At 41.9% G+C, this 18622-nt stretch overlaps 1 protein-coding gene across 7 annotated transcripts in view; it reads left to right on the top strand.

Moving 5' to 3' along the window:
• RALGAPA2 (Ral GTPase activating protein catalytic subunit alpha 2) overlaps window positions 1–18622 on the top strand; it is a 1036168-nt gene that overhangs the window by 964339 nt on the left and 53207 nt on the right. For 6 of the 7 annotated variants that reach the window (XR_004538694.1, XR_004538695.1, XM_033936259.1 and 3 more), the window contains one exon: window positions 6450–6571. Coding sequence is in view for 5 of the 7 variants with exons in the window: in XM_033936259.1 (XP_033792150.1) it covers window positions 6450–6571 (122 nt within the window). In the remaining 2 variants the exon portion in view is untranslated. Of the gene's footprint in view, window positions 1–6449; window positions 6572–7791; window positions 9239–18622 lie in introns of those variants that run through there. The other variant, XM_033936257.1, reaches the window with a different exon arrangement.

The following is an 18622-nucleotide window of genomic DNA, read 5'->3' as shown; positions in this document are numbered from 1 at the left end:
TTTGGGTTTTTATCTGAATCCATGGGTTTTATGGTGCTCAAGAGGTTCCCATTGGCCCTGGGACAGCTCTGCCTGGGAGAGGACACAGACCCTGGAAAAGAAGTTTGCCGCTAGCAGTGAAACTCTCGGGATATCTGTCTGGCCAACCTGCAGTGGCACTTGTGGAGCTCAGGGTCCGATCCCCTGGAAGCTGGTTCTCAACCTGATTTATCAGGTATTTAAGTGCAAGCTGTTTGTCCCCCATGGTGGTCTGGTCAGGCTTTGGTGGGTGTCAGCTGCGTTTTCCCTCCCCCTTTATTGTGTGGATTCGTGTGGGTTGAAGTCTCAGTCCGACTTTAGTCCAACTGGCAGCCTGAAGATTGCAGCACATGGACTTGATTTGGTTGACTAAGGCAGTGTCTTCTCTAAGTTCCAGTTCCTGTGACAGCTAAAGCAGGCTAGCACCAGCACAGACAAATTGTGATTAAGGTTATTGTTGCCTATGGGAAGATCAGGGGGGGGGTCTGAAATTGCATGTTCAAAGCATTTCTGGGGCTTGATATAGGGTCCTCCACCTCCAAAAAACTCTTCCTATAATTTTTTGACCTTTGGTTTGGTTTACTCTGGCTGTTTTTGGCACGACAATGCTGCAGCAACCATCTTGGATTTCTCAGTTTTTGTTTAAACGCCTCCATCTACTTCAAAACCCTTCAATTAAAAAAAAAAAAAATCACTTGGGATGGACCCCCTCAAGCTGTGATATCATGCCATATTTGCGCTGATAGTCAGCTGAGGAGCATCCGTGCACCGCATACTGCAGGGCACGTGAGGGAGGGGCAGGAGCCTTGGGCATAGCCTCTCTTGGTACTTCCAGGGCTGGGGGATCGCAGATGGCTCCTTTGTCCAAGAAAATCCCCTCCAGAGCCTCTGAATAGCGATCGGGCAAAGCGCAGCTTCGTGAATGCCACAGAGCCCAAAAGGAGACCATGGAAAGCCCTAAAGGGGTCCTCAGAGCCCTCTAGTTAGGGCTTCACTCCTAATTTTGTAAGTCTAATGTGGACACCAAGCCTACTTAAATTGTTGGGGTTTCCAGGGTCCAACTGAAGGAGTACTGGTGACTGCACAAGGGGATTTGCTCACTTCTAAAGTGCACCCCTCAGAAGAGGTCACCAGGTAGGGTCCAGAAGCCCAGTCAAATAAGGACTGGGGGGACTGGGAGTCTGAATCTATGCCTTTGCTGTCCCTTAGTTACGGAGCATTGGGAGACCTCTGAGGGCTTCCTGTGGGTTGCTAAGATGATAACAAAGCTTTACCCAATGGCTCCTGAATTTCAACAGATTCACTGGTAGCACAGATTACCAAGTGTACTTCCTTCCCTAGTGAAGGTGGAGTAATGTTAAAGGATGCACAAGATTGCTGGGTGGATGTAGTCCTTAAGCAGCAATTCAAAGTCTTGGGAGTTAAAGCTGCATCAATGGCTTATTTCAGGGCACACTCCTGTCATACAAAAGTCTGTCAGGTTCCTGACACAGATGACGATGTCTTCCCCAGCTGGTAATGGCAGGGATTGATTATGTAGCGGATATCTTATATGACATTATCAGAGTCTTAAGCAAGGTGTCTGTTTACTCTATCTCTGTCTGCAGAATGCTTTAGATCATAGAAACATAGAAGATGACGGCAGAAAAGGGCTACAGCCCATCAAGTCTGCCCACTCTGCTTACCCACCCCCTGTCTATGCCCTAATGACCCAATTTCCTTATCTTGACCCTCGTAGGGATCCCACATGGGTATCCCATTTATTCTTAAAGTCTGGCACGCTGTCTGCCTCGATCGCCTGCACTGGAAGTTTGTTCCAATGATCAACCACTCTCTCTGTGAAGAAATACTTTCTGGTGTCGCCATGAAATTTTCCGTCCCTGAGTTTGAGCAGGTGCCCTCTTGTGGCCGAGGGTCCCTTGAGAAAGAAAATATCATCTTCCACTTCGACACGTCCCGTGAGGTACTTAAATGTTTCGATCATGTCTCCCCTCTTCCTACGTTCTTCAAGAGTGTAGAGCTGCAATTTGTTCAGTCTCTCTTCGTACGAGAGACCCTTGAGCCCCGAGATCATCCTGGTGGCCGTCCGTTGAACCGATTCAATTCTGCGCACATCTTTACTATAATGTGGCCTCCAGAATTGCACACAGTACTCCAGATGAGGTCTCACCATGGCCCTGTACAACGGCATTATGACTTCAGGCTTTCGGCTGACGAAACTTCTATTGATACAACCCAATATCTGCCTTGCCTTAGATGAAGCCTTCTCCACTTGATTGGCAGTTTTCATGTCTGCACTGATGATTACTCCTAAATCTCGTTCTGCTGAAGTCCTAGTTAAAGTTTCTCCGTTCAAGAAGTACGTCCTGCATGGATTTCCGCTTCTGAGGTGCATGACCTTACATTTCTTAGCATTGAAGCCTAGCTGCCAGGTTGAGGACCAACTTTCCAATGTAAGCAGGTCCTGCGCCATATAATTCTGTAAACTGCATTCACTTACTATATTACATAGTTTGGCATCATCGGCGAATAGTGTTATTTTACCTTGAAGCCCTTGAGTCAGATCCCCTATGAATATGTTGAAAAGGAGTGGACCCAGGACCGAGCCATGCGGCACTCCACTGGTCACCTCCGATGTTTTAGAGAGGGTACCATTAACCACCACCCTCTGAAGTCTGCCACTCAGCCAATCATTGACCCATGCAGTTAGTGTCTCTCCTAACCCCATCGATTCCATCTTGCTTAGCAGCCTGCGGTGTGGGACACTGTCAAAAGCTTTCCGGAAGTCCAGGTACACGACGTCCAAAGACTCTCCCAAGTCCAACTTTCTTGTTACCCAGTCAAAGAAGCTGATGAGATTGGATTGGCAGGACCTACCCTTGGTGAATCCATGCTGACTGGGATCCCGAAGATTCCCTTCATTCAAGATCGTGTCCAATTTGCTTTTAATTAGTGTTTCCATGAGTTTGCACACTATTGATGTGAGACTCACCGGTCTATAATTCGCAGCCTCTGCCCTGCAACCCTTTTTATGCAGAGGAACGACATTAGCTAATTTCCAGTCCAGGGGAACTTTCCCCTTACTTAGGGAGAGATTGAATAGCTCAGCCAACGGTTTCGCCAGGACATCGCTCAATTCTCTGAGCATTCTTGGGTGCAAATTGTCTGGTCCCATGGCTTTGTTCACCTTGAGTCTTGCCAGTTCACTGTAAACTTCACCTGGTGTGAACTCAAAATTCTGAAACGGGTCTTCTGTGCTTTGTGTTGCCTTCAACTGGGGACCGTGTCCCGGTGCCTCACAGGTGAAGACTGAGCAGAAGTATTCATTCAATAGTTCGGCTTTATCGGAATCTGCTTCCACGTAACTTCCGTCCGTCCGATCTTCTAAGGCGTTCCTTTTTCTGTCACTAATATACCTGAAGAAGGATTTGTCCCCCTTTTTAATGTTTTTTGCCAGAATTTCTTCCACTCGAAGTTTTGCCTCCCTAACTGCCATTTTGACCGCTGTAGACCTGGTCCTATATTCTACTTTTGCCTCTCTTTTCTCCGTGCGCTTGTAGGAGAGAAACGCTTTTTTCTTCTCCTTAATGAGGTGCGAGATCTCCGCGGTGAACCATTGGGGTTTATTGTTTCTTTGTCGTTTATTTACTGATTTTATGAAGCAGCTAGTTGCTTCATGTATGGTTGATTTCAGTGTTAACCACTTAGCTTCTACATCATCGGTCTCCGCTTGGTCCTGCAGTCAATGGGTGGGAGATTCGACTTCGAAAGCCACTCTAAGCAGGCTCCCCTTTAATGGACAGTTTCTGTTCAGTAAAGGATTGGACGACCTTATGGCCAGTGTGGCAGACTGTCGGTCTAAGTCTCTTCCAGACAACAGACCTCGTGCCCCTAGAGGGTCTAGTCAAAGTAATTTTCGTGGCTCAAGGTGCAGCCACTGATTTCCTTGAGAGCACACTCCACTAGAGGTGTGACTTCTTTGTGGATGGAGTCTTGGGCAATCCCTCCCGAGGAGATTTGTAGGGCAGCTACGTGGTCCACTCTCCATACATTTACAAGTTTTACAGAGTGGATATGGCAGCACAAGAGCCTTTGGGTCCTCAATTTTAAGGGCAGACTCATCTGTCCCGCCCTACATTCAGGAATCTGCTTAGGTATGTCACCTATAGTCAGGAAGGACTCCAAGATACAGTACACTAGAATGGAAGATTAGGCTCTTCTTTCTGGTAGATGTGTTCAGGAGTCGTGATGCTCTGTCCTGTAGAATTCTCCTTCTTACTGCCTCGGACAGAGTGCATATCCACAGCTAGAGATCTCCTTCTGCCAGTCTGATATGAAGAATAAAATAATGAACATTAAAAAAAAGTTGAGTGTCTCTAATTTTTATATGTGTTACTGTTGGTTGATATTTGACAGGTAGGTTGTTCGTTCCACCTGGGTTTATATTAAGGGCTAATTAACTTGGTTCAATTTTGTCTTACAAAGCAGAACAGAAATGTATTTTTGGGGATGATCCCGGAGCCCTCATTCCTATTTTTTATGTTGTAGTGATGATTTATTGCTTTGATACAAACTGAAGGGGGCACTACAGGCACTGGAGTAGGAGGCGGAGTCAAAGAATGTAAATTCTGCAACACAGCTCATGATTTGGGAGATATTACCTATAGTCAGGACTCTTAGAGCTAGATGCATTAAAGTCAGCAATCGCCACTAAACCAGTTTTGACTGCTTTAGTAACAATTGCATTTGTCGACCCAATACACAAAATGGTTCACCACATGTTTTTCCCCTCTTATCGCCCATTTTCCAAACCGGCCATGCAAATTAGCTATTTAATATTAAAACGTCATGCAAACTAGCTGAGTGACTGATGCACTAACATCACTTGATGATGCACAAAAATAAGCGTAGGGGTTTTAGTGATCCAAAAAAAGCAACTGTCACTTACCTGTCTTACTGAGAGTTAAGCCCTTAAAAAAAAAAAAAAAATTGGGTGCAAATGCTGTGTGTGTTAAACACACATACACACACATACACAAAATATCAGTCGCATTTAAAAAAAAAAGTTCCCACCTGCCAAAGACGGCCCTCTCCAACGTCCCTCCGACAAATGGCACTAGGGACCGACCCACCCCCCTCTTCACCAGCGAAAATCGGCAGGAGGGATGCCCAGGCCCTCCTGCCATGCTAACAACCTACCCCCCCTCGCCTGAGAAAAATTGAGCTAATCGGGCCTTAGGCTGTTCCCTCAGTATCCCGAAATACAAAGGGAGGAGCCTAAGTCTCGACTGGCTCAGATGCCTAAGGTCTCTCCCCCGCACTGGGGAGGGGAAGGCCCACCATTTTGGACTGCTGAGCCTTGGAACAGGAGGGCCCGAGCTTCCTTCCTGCTCTCGACTTCTGACAAAGGTACCTGGGGGGGGGGTCAGGGGAGCATCTGGTGGTAGGAGGGAGTGGGCATCCCTCTTGCCTTTTTTGGGGGGGAAAGGTAGGGGATGGTTCAGGGAGTCTCCCCTCCTTTGGTAGGAGGGGAGTGGGCATCCCTCCTGCTAATTTTTTCTCACTTAGGGTGGCATGACAGGAGGAAGTGGGCATCTCTCCTGCTGAATTTTGCTGGGGCACGGTGGGGTCAGTCCCTGGTGCCATTTGTCGGATGGGGGGACGTCGGGGAGGGCTGCCTTTGGCAGTGGTAGGAGCTTATGAGACAGATATTGTGCGTGTGTAACACATACACAACATCTATATCCATTTAAAAAAAAAAAAAGGTTTCCTGTCCCAAACAGCTGTCTGGCAGGAGGCTGCTTCGGGGCTTCTGCCTCTCAGCTGTTCAGGCTTCCCCTGTCAACTCTGCGCATGTGTGAGAATTGATCTGACAGTGATTCATCGGTGGGATCAGACAGGGATTACAACAAACCTCCACTCAAATTGTTTGCATGCAAACATTTTTGCACATCAATAGCTCTTTTGGAATCGGCCAAAAATCAGATCAGATCAGACCCATGTGGTGTTACCAATCTTGTTTAGTGCATCTAGCTCTTAGACACATCTACCAGAAAGAAGTTTTTTGAGGTAAGAACCTAATCTTCTGTTAGCAGTATTATCCATCAACAGGCATGATTCTAGACAGAATATTTTCTTAAGTCACAAAAGCTTTCCTTTTTCATTAGTAGCAAAGTATCAGGAATGTTTTTTCTTTCCAAACACACTCAATGAAACAGAATTATGTTGCAGATTTTTGGTTATTTTGGACTACCTTTATTATAATGATATAAAAACACATGATCACTAATAAAACTCCTTTTTCTGTGATAGCTTTCCAACAAAACAGATGTCAAGATCAGAGTTGTCCAAGTGCGTTCATATGCATTGAACTATAACTATGTAATCTTGTGTACATTTGTCTGAGCATGCCCTTAACTCTAGAGTTCCAGTTATGAAGAAAGAGCTTTGTATCTTGAAGCAATAATCCAGAATCACAGAGAAGTAATGACGTTTGAGGATTTTGCAGCACAAGTCTTTTCCCCATGCCCTAGCTGCTCCCTTAGTGGGACGGGTGAGTCTGCATTATTCTTCTCCTTAGCACTAAGAAGCACTTGAGCAGCAGATGTACACCTGTTTTCATAGATAAATGCTTACAAATTTAAGAAGAGCATTTTCAGCTAATGAATATCAAAGGAAATGGTGACATTCATTTTAATTTGTTTTGCATCAAAGCTGTTCACTCATTTCCTTTCTTCTGCTATTCTGTTAACCTCCAAATCTAGCAAGGTTAATGAACTTTCTTTCAATAATGTGTTCTGGTTCATTCTAGAGTGGATTTTTTACTGAGCTGGGAATATATTGCTCAAAAGCTGTGCCTGAATCAGTGTTTACTTATCAAAACGTAGTTCCTCACAATAGAAGCCATTGCTGCTAATGTTAAATGGACATTATGCTTTGAGATACTAGGGTCAAGGATCAATTCAGCAGAAATATAAGAATAATGTGGTTCTGGTAGATCATAACACTAGTGTAATTCATTTTGCATGTACCTAGCAGTAACTGTAGGAGTTCTTGATATGACAGTTTGAATCAATCAATTGTTTTAAAGAATTAGGGGCCCTTATGATGAAGTCATTTAGTTTTGGACTTAATTTGCTATAACATACACTTTTAAAGTATGACAAGCCCAAATCTAACAGTATATACAGAAAGGAAGTTCCCACTACTTTTCATTACAGTTAGTGTGTTAATATTCAAATTAATGCAGTTAACCTGCTCCCAGTTAACAAAGAAGCAATCTAGACCTCTTATTTAAGAGACAGTAAGTAGTCTCACATTACCTCGAGTTAGCCAGTTAGTATATGGTAACTGAAGTGCACAAGCTAACTCTTCCATGCTCTCTTTCCATTCATGCCACGTCCCTGACAGATTCTGAAAAAAGCAGTAATGCGCAGTTTAACAGGCAGACTTAAAAAAACAAACAAAACTCTTAACATAGTGGCACCGTAGCCTGTTTCCACATATTAAGTACTTAGTACCCTTTAGTAAAAGAGCTTCTTAATCTCTCATTACAGACTTGCTGTCTTTTTGTTTAATAAAGCCTGTGGGGTTGACATGGACTGGGACTTACAGCACATTATGGTTTTTGGCTTTTGAGGAATGTTCTCCAACATTTGTAATTCCCACTGTTTTTGGAAAAGATAATATTAATTCATCTGTATATGATTCTATTTGAGAAAATGTGCTAAGACGTACTATACTTATATAACAGTGCAACTTTTCATATTGCAGCCTTTCCTCCTTTCTCAGAAGACTGCTGCAACCTTTAAAATGTTTGTGAAAGTGAAGCAAAGTGGTTTGGTGGTAGACATTGATTATTTCAAAAAAATGTATGAAGAGATTTGAGCTGTTTTACTCTTTTTATACACCGACATCTTGTTAGGAATGCTGCATCTGAATCTAAAGATTGAAGAAAGAAATTCAATTCAGCACAAATAAATCATTTAGAAATAAAATCAGCCATGTGTCATTGTTTAACATTACTGGCTTTGGTCCTTGTACATTCAGAGCTTTTTGAGGAGATAAGAGGTGTATGCAGGCTCTTGTATTGGTCGCCAATAGCAGCAGGCAGAAGGCTTTGGAGATAAGCAAGCTGGCAGAAGTAAAGGGGAACCAGTGCTATTTACATAATCACGCCTTTGCTTCCTGGAGAACCGTCAAACAGAGAGGGATGGCCTCTATTGATCTTTGTTGAACTGGAATACTAAACAGAGAAACACACTTCTAAGTTGGAGCTCTTGATTAATGTTTCTAACATTTAAAAAGGCAGAACAACTGTGAACTGAATTCTTTTATATGGTCTGCCAAAATTCTAACACAATGAAAAGATAGTATACTTGAAGATTTATACTAAGTCTTTGATTGGTATATCTGCTAGGTAATGACTGGCTGAAGTATTAACATGTTTAAACTTCTAGTATATGGGTCTACCTTCATCCTAGCCAATGGCTTTTACATTTCATTATGCATACTGCATGCAGCATAAACAACTTAAATAAATTTCCTCAAAAAATCATATTCTCAATAAAATTTTAATGTATCAAGAAAATTATTTTAAATGATTGTTTATATAGGCCTAAGTTAATCAGAAGTGCTGCAAATTACAACCTGCATTTCTGACACTAGGTAAATTTATGCCTGCCATTATTTGATGGCCACATGTGTATAAAACACTGGGAACTAATTTTAGCCTAAACTATCTTTCTGACTTGCCTCATAAATATTATAAAGATCTAAATATAGGTACTTTCTTTGCTTTAGAGGCCATTGTTTATACTGTAGTGTTTTGCCATACTGCCCAAAGTGCTGCCTCTTAAAAAGCTGTATCACCTTCTCTATGCTGCAAATTAAATGCTATAATAGAAAGGAAAGAAAAAGATGTTGTGGCAGGTATTGGGAGCTTTGTACTTGAGTGAAATTTATTCCCTGATATGCAACAGCAGTAGCACATCAAGCTGTCTGGAGTACAGGCATTATTACAATTTTTAGTTGTACAAAAGCCTTTACAGAGAGAATATTCCCAGAAATAATAGAAATGAATGCCTATTTGCAAAAGCCTTTTATCAGTGAGAATGATCACAATGTAGGTTTTCCATGCAAAGTCTGAAGCTATGTAAAATTTGATATATTATACACATACGAAGGCATATACTACATGTAATAAATCAATTTATTTATGCAAATGTTTATAAGGGGAATTTTATACAAATAAGTGCCTCCATGTAATGTTGACATGTATAAAATTAAGACACACTGCAAATATAAACCTTAATGTTCCAGAAGTGTCTTTAGTTCTATGAGTACCTTTATTTTCAGTTATAAGTGTTTAACCAGATGGAATATTGGGGGGAAGAAAGAGAAATAGAGGCTCAAAAATTTGGCTGTCCATCTGTCTAGAGGCAAAATAACTCTCCAGTAACTGAACAAAGCAGGCCCAGATTTGGCACTGAGAAAGAAGCAAAGGAAAATCACATCAAGTTTTAAAAAATTGGCCAGAAAAAATGTCCAAATAAATTTCTGTAAAAGAGGCAATTGTAGCAGCAATAAAATCTGTTGATTGTGACATCTAATAGTTCGATAAATTATCTCACATGGTTTATGTTCAAACATTTTTCATTTAGATATGATAGAAAAAACAGCAAGATTTACATCAATTATTGCAATTACCCCATCCTTTCCCCCTCACATTCCCCCAAGCCCATTAAACACACTCTGCATCATACAACATTGTCTGCTAGAACAGTGTTTTTCAACCTTTTTTGGGCAAAGGCACACTTGTTTCATGAAAAAAATCACGAGGCACACCACCATTAGAAAATGTTAAAAAATTTAACTCTGTGCCTATATTGACTATATATAAAGTAATTCTCTTGAATAGGAATCAAATAAACACAAAGAAAGTATTTTATAATGCTGCCACCGCCAACAACACCGTTGGCGGCGGTGGCACTCAAGTGGCTAAAGAGCCGCAGTTTGCCGGCCTAGGGACAACACTGGAGGGTGGCCAGCTGTGCACCCCCTTGGGACGTAAACCCGGGGTGGGGCAGACCGCCCCCCCCCACCCTGGTATGCCACCATCTATACCTCACTCCCTCCCTATGACCAAAAATTCTCCTTTCTTCTATTCCCCGTGTACACAACCATCTCTTTCCCTCCCTTCCTCTCTCCAAAGTCCATGCCTTCTGTGTCCAAACACTCATTCCCTCCCTTCCTCTCTCCCAAGTCCATTTCTTCTGTGTCCAAAAATGCATTCCCTCCCCCACCTCAGCATCTCTTTCCCTCCCTTCCTCTCTCCCAAGTCCATTTCTTCTGTGTCCAAAAACGCATTCCCTCCCCCACCTCAGCATCTCTTTCCCTCCCTTCCTCTCTCCCAAGTCCATTTCTTCTGTGTCCAAAAACGCATTCCCTCCCCCACCTCAGCATCTCTTTCCCTCCCTTCCTCTCTCCCAAGTCCATTTCTTCTGTGTCCAAAAACCCATTCCCTCCCCCACCTCAGCATCTCTTTCCCTCCCTTCCTCTCTCCCAAGTCCATTTCTTCTGTGTCCACAAACGCATTCCCTCCCCCACCTCAGCATCTCTTTCCCTCCCTTCCTCTCTCCCAAGTCCATGCCTTCTGTGTCCAAAAACCCATTCCCTCCCCCACCTCAGCATCTCTTTCCCTCCCTTCCTCTCTCCCAAGTTCATGCCTTGTGTCCAAAACGCACTCCATCCCCCCTTTTGTGTTCCGTGTTTGCCTCCCAGCCCATCTTTGCAACTTTCTCAGCAAAACGAAGCTCAAGCCGCAAGGCTTGTCTTCTGCTTCCTGCCTGCCCTGCCGCGCACAAATAGCCGAACGGAAGTATTCTCCTACGTCAGCGCTGACGTCGGAGGGCAGGCTTTGCTTAAGCCCTCCCTCCGACGTCAGCGCTGACATCGGGGAACGCTTGCGATCGGCTATAGTTAGCTGCAGGGCAGGCAGGAACAGAAGACGAGCCTCGCGGCTCGAGATGTATTGAACTCCGCGGGTCCCCCGTCCAGCTCTCTCCTGTCCACGTGGGGCGGACCGCCCCTCTCCCTAGACTGGTGGTACTGCCCTGATGGCGGCCCTGACCGTACGGCACACCAGGCAACATCTCGCGGCACACTAGTGTGCCGCGGAACAGCGGTTGAAAAACACTGTGCTAGAAGGCCTTGGTTCTTATTTCCCCATGAGACTATGAAAGACTGAAAACATATTCCCTCCCCCCCATGTGACTGTTCAATATCAGTTGTCAATGGCTGATATTATAACCTCAGAAATACCAATAATTCACTTCAATCCACTTATTCTAAGGTGCTCATATATTCTTCAACTCTTCCCCCTTCGTTCTTTAAATAATATATACTCTGTTTTGCCACAAGACCTCAGAAACACCACTCCTCCGTCCTACTCCGGGTGTCATTCTCCGGGGAGATTCATGTGTTAGCTCCTCATCGGTCTGGGCTCCATTTTAACCATTTGATTAAACCTCTTATTATTTTTTAAACAAATTTTTTTAGTTTTAGAATATTACTTATCTTGGTAATAGTCGACCATTATTTATCTTTCAGTAGACTAAGCGGTTGGACCCAACATGTTTCGCCGTAGCTTCGTCAGGGATCCACTCTGCAATAAATTATATCACAGTAATTAAAATCTCTTCAATCTACCCCATTACTATAATGCAAAAACCATCCCCATCTCAACATACTACTCCTTACCATAGCCGCTAACATCCAACCCACATGTATTCTTTTGTTTGCAAGACGGCGGCGGCGTTTTAGGGCTCATTATTTATAGTTTAACAGCTGACAAACCAACCCCCCTCGGAATACACCTATTACTGGGAAAGCCCACTTCCTGTCCCATGGACTCAGGCTAACCCTCGTAACTACGTGCTGACATCTCTAAAACAGCTGAGATTCCACCGATCCCATTGGAGGACTCAGAACACAGAAGCCCACTCAATTTCAGTGTTGAAACCAGTCGGCTCAACAGTACCAAACCTATGGATCCAGCGCTGCTCTTTGATATTTAACACTCTTTCCATATTACCTCCCACCCTCCCTTCTTGTTGTAAACTGTCTATCAACCTCCATCTCAATTCAGATACTGTGTGTTTGAATCGTATCATATGCTGAACTATCGGAGCTTGAATATTTTCGTTGTTAATCTGAGATTTGTGCTCGTTAAGTCGGGTCTTTATCATGGGGAACTGTCGGAGCCCAGTATGCAATTCTAATGTGTGCCAATGATTTCTCATCAATTGTACTAGATTTTTAGTTGCCCCTGAATTAGAAGAATTCAAACATCAGGCCCGGGTATTAGAGGAAAGATTTTTAACGAGGGGTTACCTTAAACGAGCAACTAAACAAGCGTATTTGAGGGCCCGGTATGCTCAAAGAGATTTGTTAATTAGAGACAAAGAAGACAATCAAACTGAAGAGGATAGGCTGATATGTGTACTCCCGTTTTCGGGGGCAACTAAAAATCTAGTACAATTGATGAGAAATCATTGGCACACTTTAGAATTGCATACTGGGTTCCAACAGTTCCCCATGATAGCCTTTAGTAAAGGTAGAACGATTGGGCAAATATTGAATTTTAAAAAATATAATTACATCAATGGGTCTGACCAAGGCCAACATTTAAAATGTGGGGGGTGTCAGTGGTGTGATACAACAATAGAGGGAGGACAATGGGAAGTACCGGGGAAACACACTGTAATCGCATCAAGAAGAACTACAGATTGTAACAGCAGATGGGTGATCTATGCGATTATATGCCCCTGCGATCTTATTTATATAGGGAGGACGAACCGCTCGATAAAGACCCGACTTAATTAGCACAAATCTCGGATTAACAACGAAAATATTCAAGCACCGATAGTTCAGCATATGATACGATTCAAACACACAGTATCTGAATTGAGATGGAGGGTGATAGACAGTTTACAACAAGAAAGGAGGGTGGGAGGTAATATGGAAAGAGTGTTAAATATCAAAGAGCAGCACTGGATCCATAGGCTCGGTACTGTTGAGCCGACTGGTTTCAATGTTGAAACTGAGTGGGCTTCTGTGTTCTGAGTCCTCCAATGGGATTGGTGGAATCTCAGCTGTTTTAGAGATGTCAGCACGTAGTTACGAGGGTTAGCCTGAGTCCATGGGGCAGGAGGTGGGCTTTCCCAGTAATAGGTGTATTCCGAGGGGGGTTGGTTTGTCAGCTTTTAAACTATAAATAATGAGCCCTAAAACGCCGCCGCCGTCTTGCAAACAAAAGAATACATGTGGGTTGGATGTTAGCGGCTATGGTAAGGAGTAGTATGTTGAGATGGGGATGGTTTTTGCATTATAGTAATGGGGTAGATTGAAGAGATTTTAATTACTGTGATATGATTTATTGCAGAGTGGATCCCTGACGAAGCTATGGCGAAACATGTTGGGTCCAACCGCTTAGTCTACTGAAAGATAAATAACGGTCGACTATTACCAAGATAAGTAATATTCTAAAACTAAAAAAATTTGTTTAAAAAATAATAAGAGGTTTAATCAAATGGTTAAAATGGAGCCCAGACCGGTGAGGAGCTAACACATGAATCTCCCCGGAGAATGACACCCGGAGTGGGACGGAGGAGTGGTGTTTCTGAGGTCTTGTGGCAAAACAGAGTATATATTATTTAAAGAACGAAGGGGGAAGAGTTGAAGAATATATGAGCACCTTAGAATAAGTGGATTGAAGTTCACTACCCAAGTGAGGCATCTCTTTATTGCATTCGTAGTTCTGTTCTATATTATGTTTCAATCTGTTTATTGTTTCAAAATGATACAGATACAAACCAAGAGGCATGTACAAAAATTTCTGACATTTACAATTCCCAACTATGAATCCTAACCCTTCTACAAAAATGTTCAGCAAAAAATATGTCAGTTGGCATAGTGAGGGTAGGAGGCACCCAGAGCAGTGGTGCCCCTGCCCTCTTCTCCATCCCCACACCTTCCCTTCCCCCATACTTCTTCTCTTTGCTGGCATGAGCAGCATCTCCAACATGCTGCTCACACCGGCCTCAGCTCTCCCTCTGAAGTCACTTCCTGGCCCTGCATCCAGGAAGTGACTTCAGAGAGAGAGCCAAGGCCAGTTGAAGCAACAGGTTGGAGATGCTGCTCAAGCTGGTGAAGAGCCAAAGAGGTACAGGGAGTGTAGAGGAGGAGAGGTGCTGATACCCCCGCAAAGACGGCTCCTGGAGCATTCCGCCACCGTCACTAATTTAATCTAAACCTTAGGTTTGTATACCGCATCATCTCTACATTCGTAAAGCTTAACACGGTTAACAAGAGTTAGAGTAGAAAGGAACTCCAGTGGAGGGAAGAGGCAAAATGAAGAGAAAATTTAGAAGACTAGAATAACCAGAGAGGGAGGAGGAGTTACATTTTTGAGAATAACCACTCTTAGTATGCCAATGTGTACACTTATAGCCTCTATTCTTATTGTCCAAAATCTATCCCACCTGATCTATCCCTTCCTTTTATTCCCCTTCACCCCAAATTTCCATTCTCATACAACTCTAAATTGAAATGATATAGAGAGGAACATTCAAAATCAGTACTTATAGTAGAAGCTCATTAAGAACCAAACTCCATGCTATTGGTAAAAGATCCTGCACATGTGCTTCCCATATCATCCAGAACTGCTTCTTCCTTTTCATGGTGAGGCAAGCCTCTCTAGCTTCCAAAAGCATAACATTATGAAAAGTAGACCTCCATTGCTAATATGAATGGAGTTGTTCTTGTAACCAATATTGAAAAATACATTTTTTTTTCCTACTAAACTAGCTTTGTATAATAGTAATCATCTTCCCTTACCCATAGGACCACAATGAGTCATTTTGCCAAAAAAGAATTCCCAATGGAGAAGGTATAACTATTTTTGAAAAATACATCCAATATAAGTAGTAATACAGTCCCAAAATCATTGAGTGGACCTGCAAAGCCAAAATGCATGAGAGAGATCATTTTCAGCATCTTCACATTTAATACAGGTAGGACATAGAATGCTTGTATCTGAGAAAAATAAGCTTTACTTAGTACACAAAAATGACTTTCTCTATAGAAAGCACTGTTTATCACTGTGGGGATCTGTGTTATCACTCCAGCTATATCAGCTGCTTATAAACAAATCCCTAGTTCTGTATTCTATGTATGAATTAATTCAGTGTGTGCTTAATAGGAGCAACATTGTAGAGTGATTTATGCAGAGAAGAAGCAGACATATTTTAGTGCTGAAAAATTTGCAAAACCTATCTCTAGCACCCCTAATAAGCTGACTACAGTGTAACTGTTGTATGTAATGGGCTAATTGCACATAAAGTAGGCAAAGAAATCTCAATCAAGTACCCCAGAGGTTTGTGACAGATCTGCAAAACATTGCATGGTACCCATCAGCTTACAAAAAAACCCAATAGATTTAAGCATGCCCATCTAAAAAAGGGGAAATCTTGCTAATAGGTGATTTTAACATGCCAGATGTTGATTGGGGTATCCCTATTGTGGAGTCTTCTAGAAGTAGGGAGATCCTGGATTCTCTACCAGGAGAACTGTTCCAGCAATAGAGTAGACACGCCGGATGGTGTGAATAACATGAAGAAAAACCTAGCGAAGCTTGAAGAATGGTCTGAAATTTGGCAGCTAAAATTTAATGCTAAGAAATGCAAGGTCATGCATTTGGGCTGCAAAAACCAGAGGGAACAGTACAGTTTAGGGGGGTGAAGAACTTATGTGCACGACAGAAGAGCAGGACTTGAGTGTGATTGTATGTGATGATCTTAAGGTGGCCAAACAGGTTCAAAAGGTGATGGCGAAAGCTAGAAGGATGCTAAGTTGAATAGGGAGAGGTATGGCTGGTAGAAAAAGGAGGTATTGATGCCTCTGTATAAGACTCTGGTGAGACCTCATTTAGAATATTGCGTACAATTCTGGAGGCCACACCTTCAAAAAGATATAAAAAGGATGGAGTCGGTCCAGAGGAAGGCTACTAAAATGGTGTGTGGTCTTCGTGATAAGGCGAATGGGGACAGACTTAAAGATCTCAATGTGTATACTTTGGAGGAAAGGTGGGAGAGGGGAGATATGATAGAGTCATTTAAATACCTACATAATATAAATGTGCATGAGTTGAGTCTCTTTCATTTGAAATGAAACTCTGCAATGAGAGAGCATAGGATGAGGTTAAGAGGTGATAGGATCCGGAGTAATCTGAGGAAATACTTTTTATACGGAAAGGGTGGTGGATGTGTGGAACAGTTTCCGGGAAGAGGTGGTGGAAACAAAGACTGTGTCTGAATTCAAGAGGACCTGGGATAGGCACATGGGATCTCTCAGAGAGAGAAAGAGATAATGGTTATTGTGGATGGGCAGATTAGATGGGCCATGTGGCCTTTATCTGCTGTCATGTTTCTATGTATTTGTTAACCAGCATTTAAATACCATCCAAACCAGGGGGAAAATCTGAGTTTCCAGTGATTAGTAAAAAAAAATAATAATAATAATTGGATTTATCTGTTAAAAAACAAAGCTCAAAGGAATATTATGTTTAAAGTGATTTGGAATATGAATTAAAGGATCTTGTGGTAAGTAATGTAGATGTATTGGAGCAAAAAGCTCTCTTTCCATTTCCTATCATGTATAATCTTCCGTCCTCAATACCCATTCCCTAGTATGTCATAGCAAGCGAGCTAAAATATAGAGACAGATATTGAGAAGTTCAAGCCCCCCTGTTTCCCAATTTCCAATAAGATATTCCATCCTTAATTTTGGTTTTTTACCCTTCCAACAAAACTTAGCCTGTCCCTTATGCAGTATGTGAAAGTCTTTATGCAGATATATTGAAGAATATATAACCATTTAAAAAAAATGGTCATACTAAAAAGGTTAATTTTACCAAGTAATGAAAGTGATAGGGGAGTCAATACCGCTAAATGTTGTATTTTCTATAGTAAATATGTTATACTGTAGTGGTATAAGTGTTTGGGATCAGCAGGAATTTGAATATATATGTAAATGCACCGCAAGCCCACTGTAAGGGAATGTCCTCCCCAAACACAAAGTTCTTGTTTGTGGTAATGGAGCTGATGCTTCAGATTTATGCATTTACTGTTATGAATTTGCCAAGCTACCTCTTCAGCTCTATTAAAGGCATTAAAGTTTGAAGTTGTTTTTGTGATAAGCAAGGTACTCCTATGTTATCTAAATATAGATCTGGGAGCAGATATCTAATGTCCGGTGCATAAAGATTCTTAAAGAAATGAGTGAACACATCCTTAATTTATTGGTCTGAATGAACTTGAGAGGCCTATGGAGTTTTAATAATTAAGATTATTTTAGGGCCTGGCCAAAAGTTTCTCAGTCTGCTTTCCATATTTATAAAATAGATGCTGATAGCAGTTTGCTGATTTTTTTTTTTTTTTTTTTTTTTTATTTCAAATTTTCTTTTTATTTTTTAGTACGTTGATGAAAGAGTTTGTTTAAGGAAGCTTGTATAGTCAAAAGATCCCTTTTATTGCTCCCCATAGAATAGCTACCATATTGTTGTCGCTTGTGTATCAAAGTATTTTCTAGTCTAACTGTAGCATGATTTTGAATTCTACACCTGTGACAACTGTAAGCTGTGATCTCTCCACGTAACACTGCTTTTGCAGTTTCTCAAAAATAATAGCTTATCCTGGGTATGCTGCTAATGAAAGTATTTATAATCCCTCCAATTACCCCTAATATACTCATCTAAATGAGGGGCGGTGTATAAATCAAGTGGAAATCTCCACTGTCTGTGACCTGCTGATTCACCAGGTACCTGAAACTCAAACCAGATCAGAGCATGGACCGAGATCTCAGTGGTTCCAATAACAGTGATCTGACTAGTATGGAACAGATCTTTATCTATAAGAAGGTAATCAATATGAGTATGGGTCATATGAGCTCGGGAAATATGTATAATCCTACTCTAGGGGGTATGGAATCCTCCAAATATCAATAAGATCTAAAGATTCACACATAAGAGGAATTCCCTTCATTATATTCACTATTTGCCCATGAGGATTACTGGTATGTGATTTATCTAGTAGAGAATCAACTACACAGTTCCCTCCTACGACACAGGATATACCTGTAAATGAGTTTAGCTTAGAGATAAGAGTGCCAAAAAAATGTTTATTATAAACATTAGGTGCATAGGTATTATATAACCATCTTGGGTGAATCTCTTCATAAAGACGGTTAATAATGTAAATTCTAATAAATAAACAATATGAGTTTCTGATCTATGGTAAGCTGTGTGATGATGACCCAACCTTCTGCATCAGCAATGACAGTGTCTTTTACTATAGTAAATTTTCTGTGTAAAAGTATTATGACTCCTGCTTTCCTATTGATTGTAGGGGCTTCAATATAATCCCTGACTCACCAAAGAATGACGAGTGAGGTGATTAAATTTTCATATGTTATTAAACTGTTCAAAGTTGTTAAAATGTAAGCAGATTGTGAAAAATTGCAGACAGACCTTAGGAAATTGGAAGAC

This window comes from Geotrypetes seraphini, chromosome 3 (assembly GCF_902459505.1).
Source record: "Geotrypetes seraphini chromosome 3, aGeoSer1.1, whole genome shotgun sequence".
NCBI classification, from domain to species: Eukaryota; Metazoa; Chordata; class Amphibia; order Gymnophiona; family Dermophiidae; genus Geotrypetes; species Geotrypetes seraphini.
This window is presented reverse-complemented; position numbering and strand designations above follow the sequence as displayed.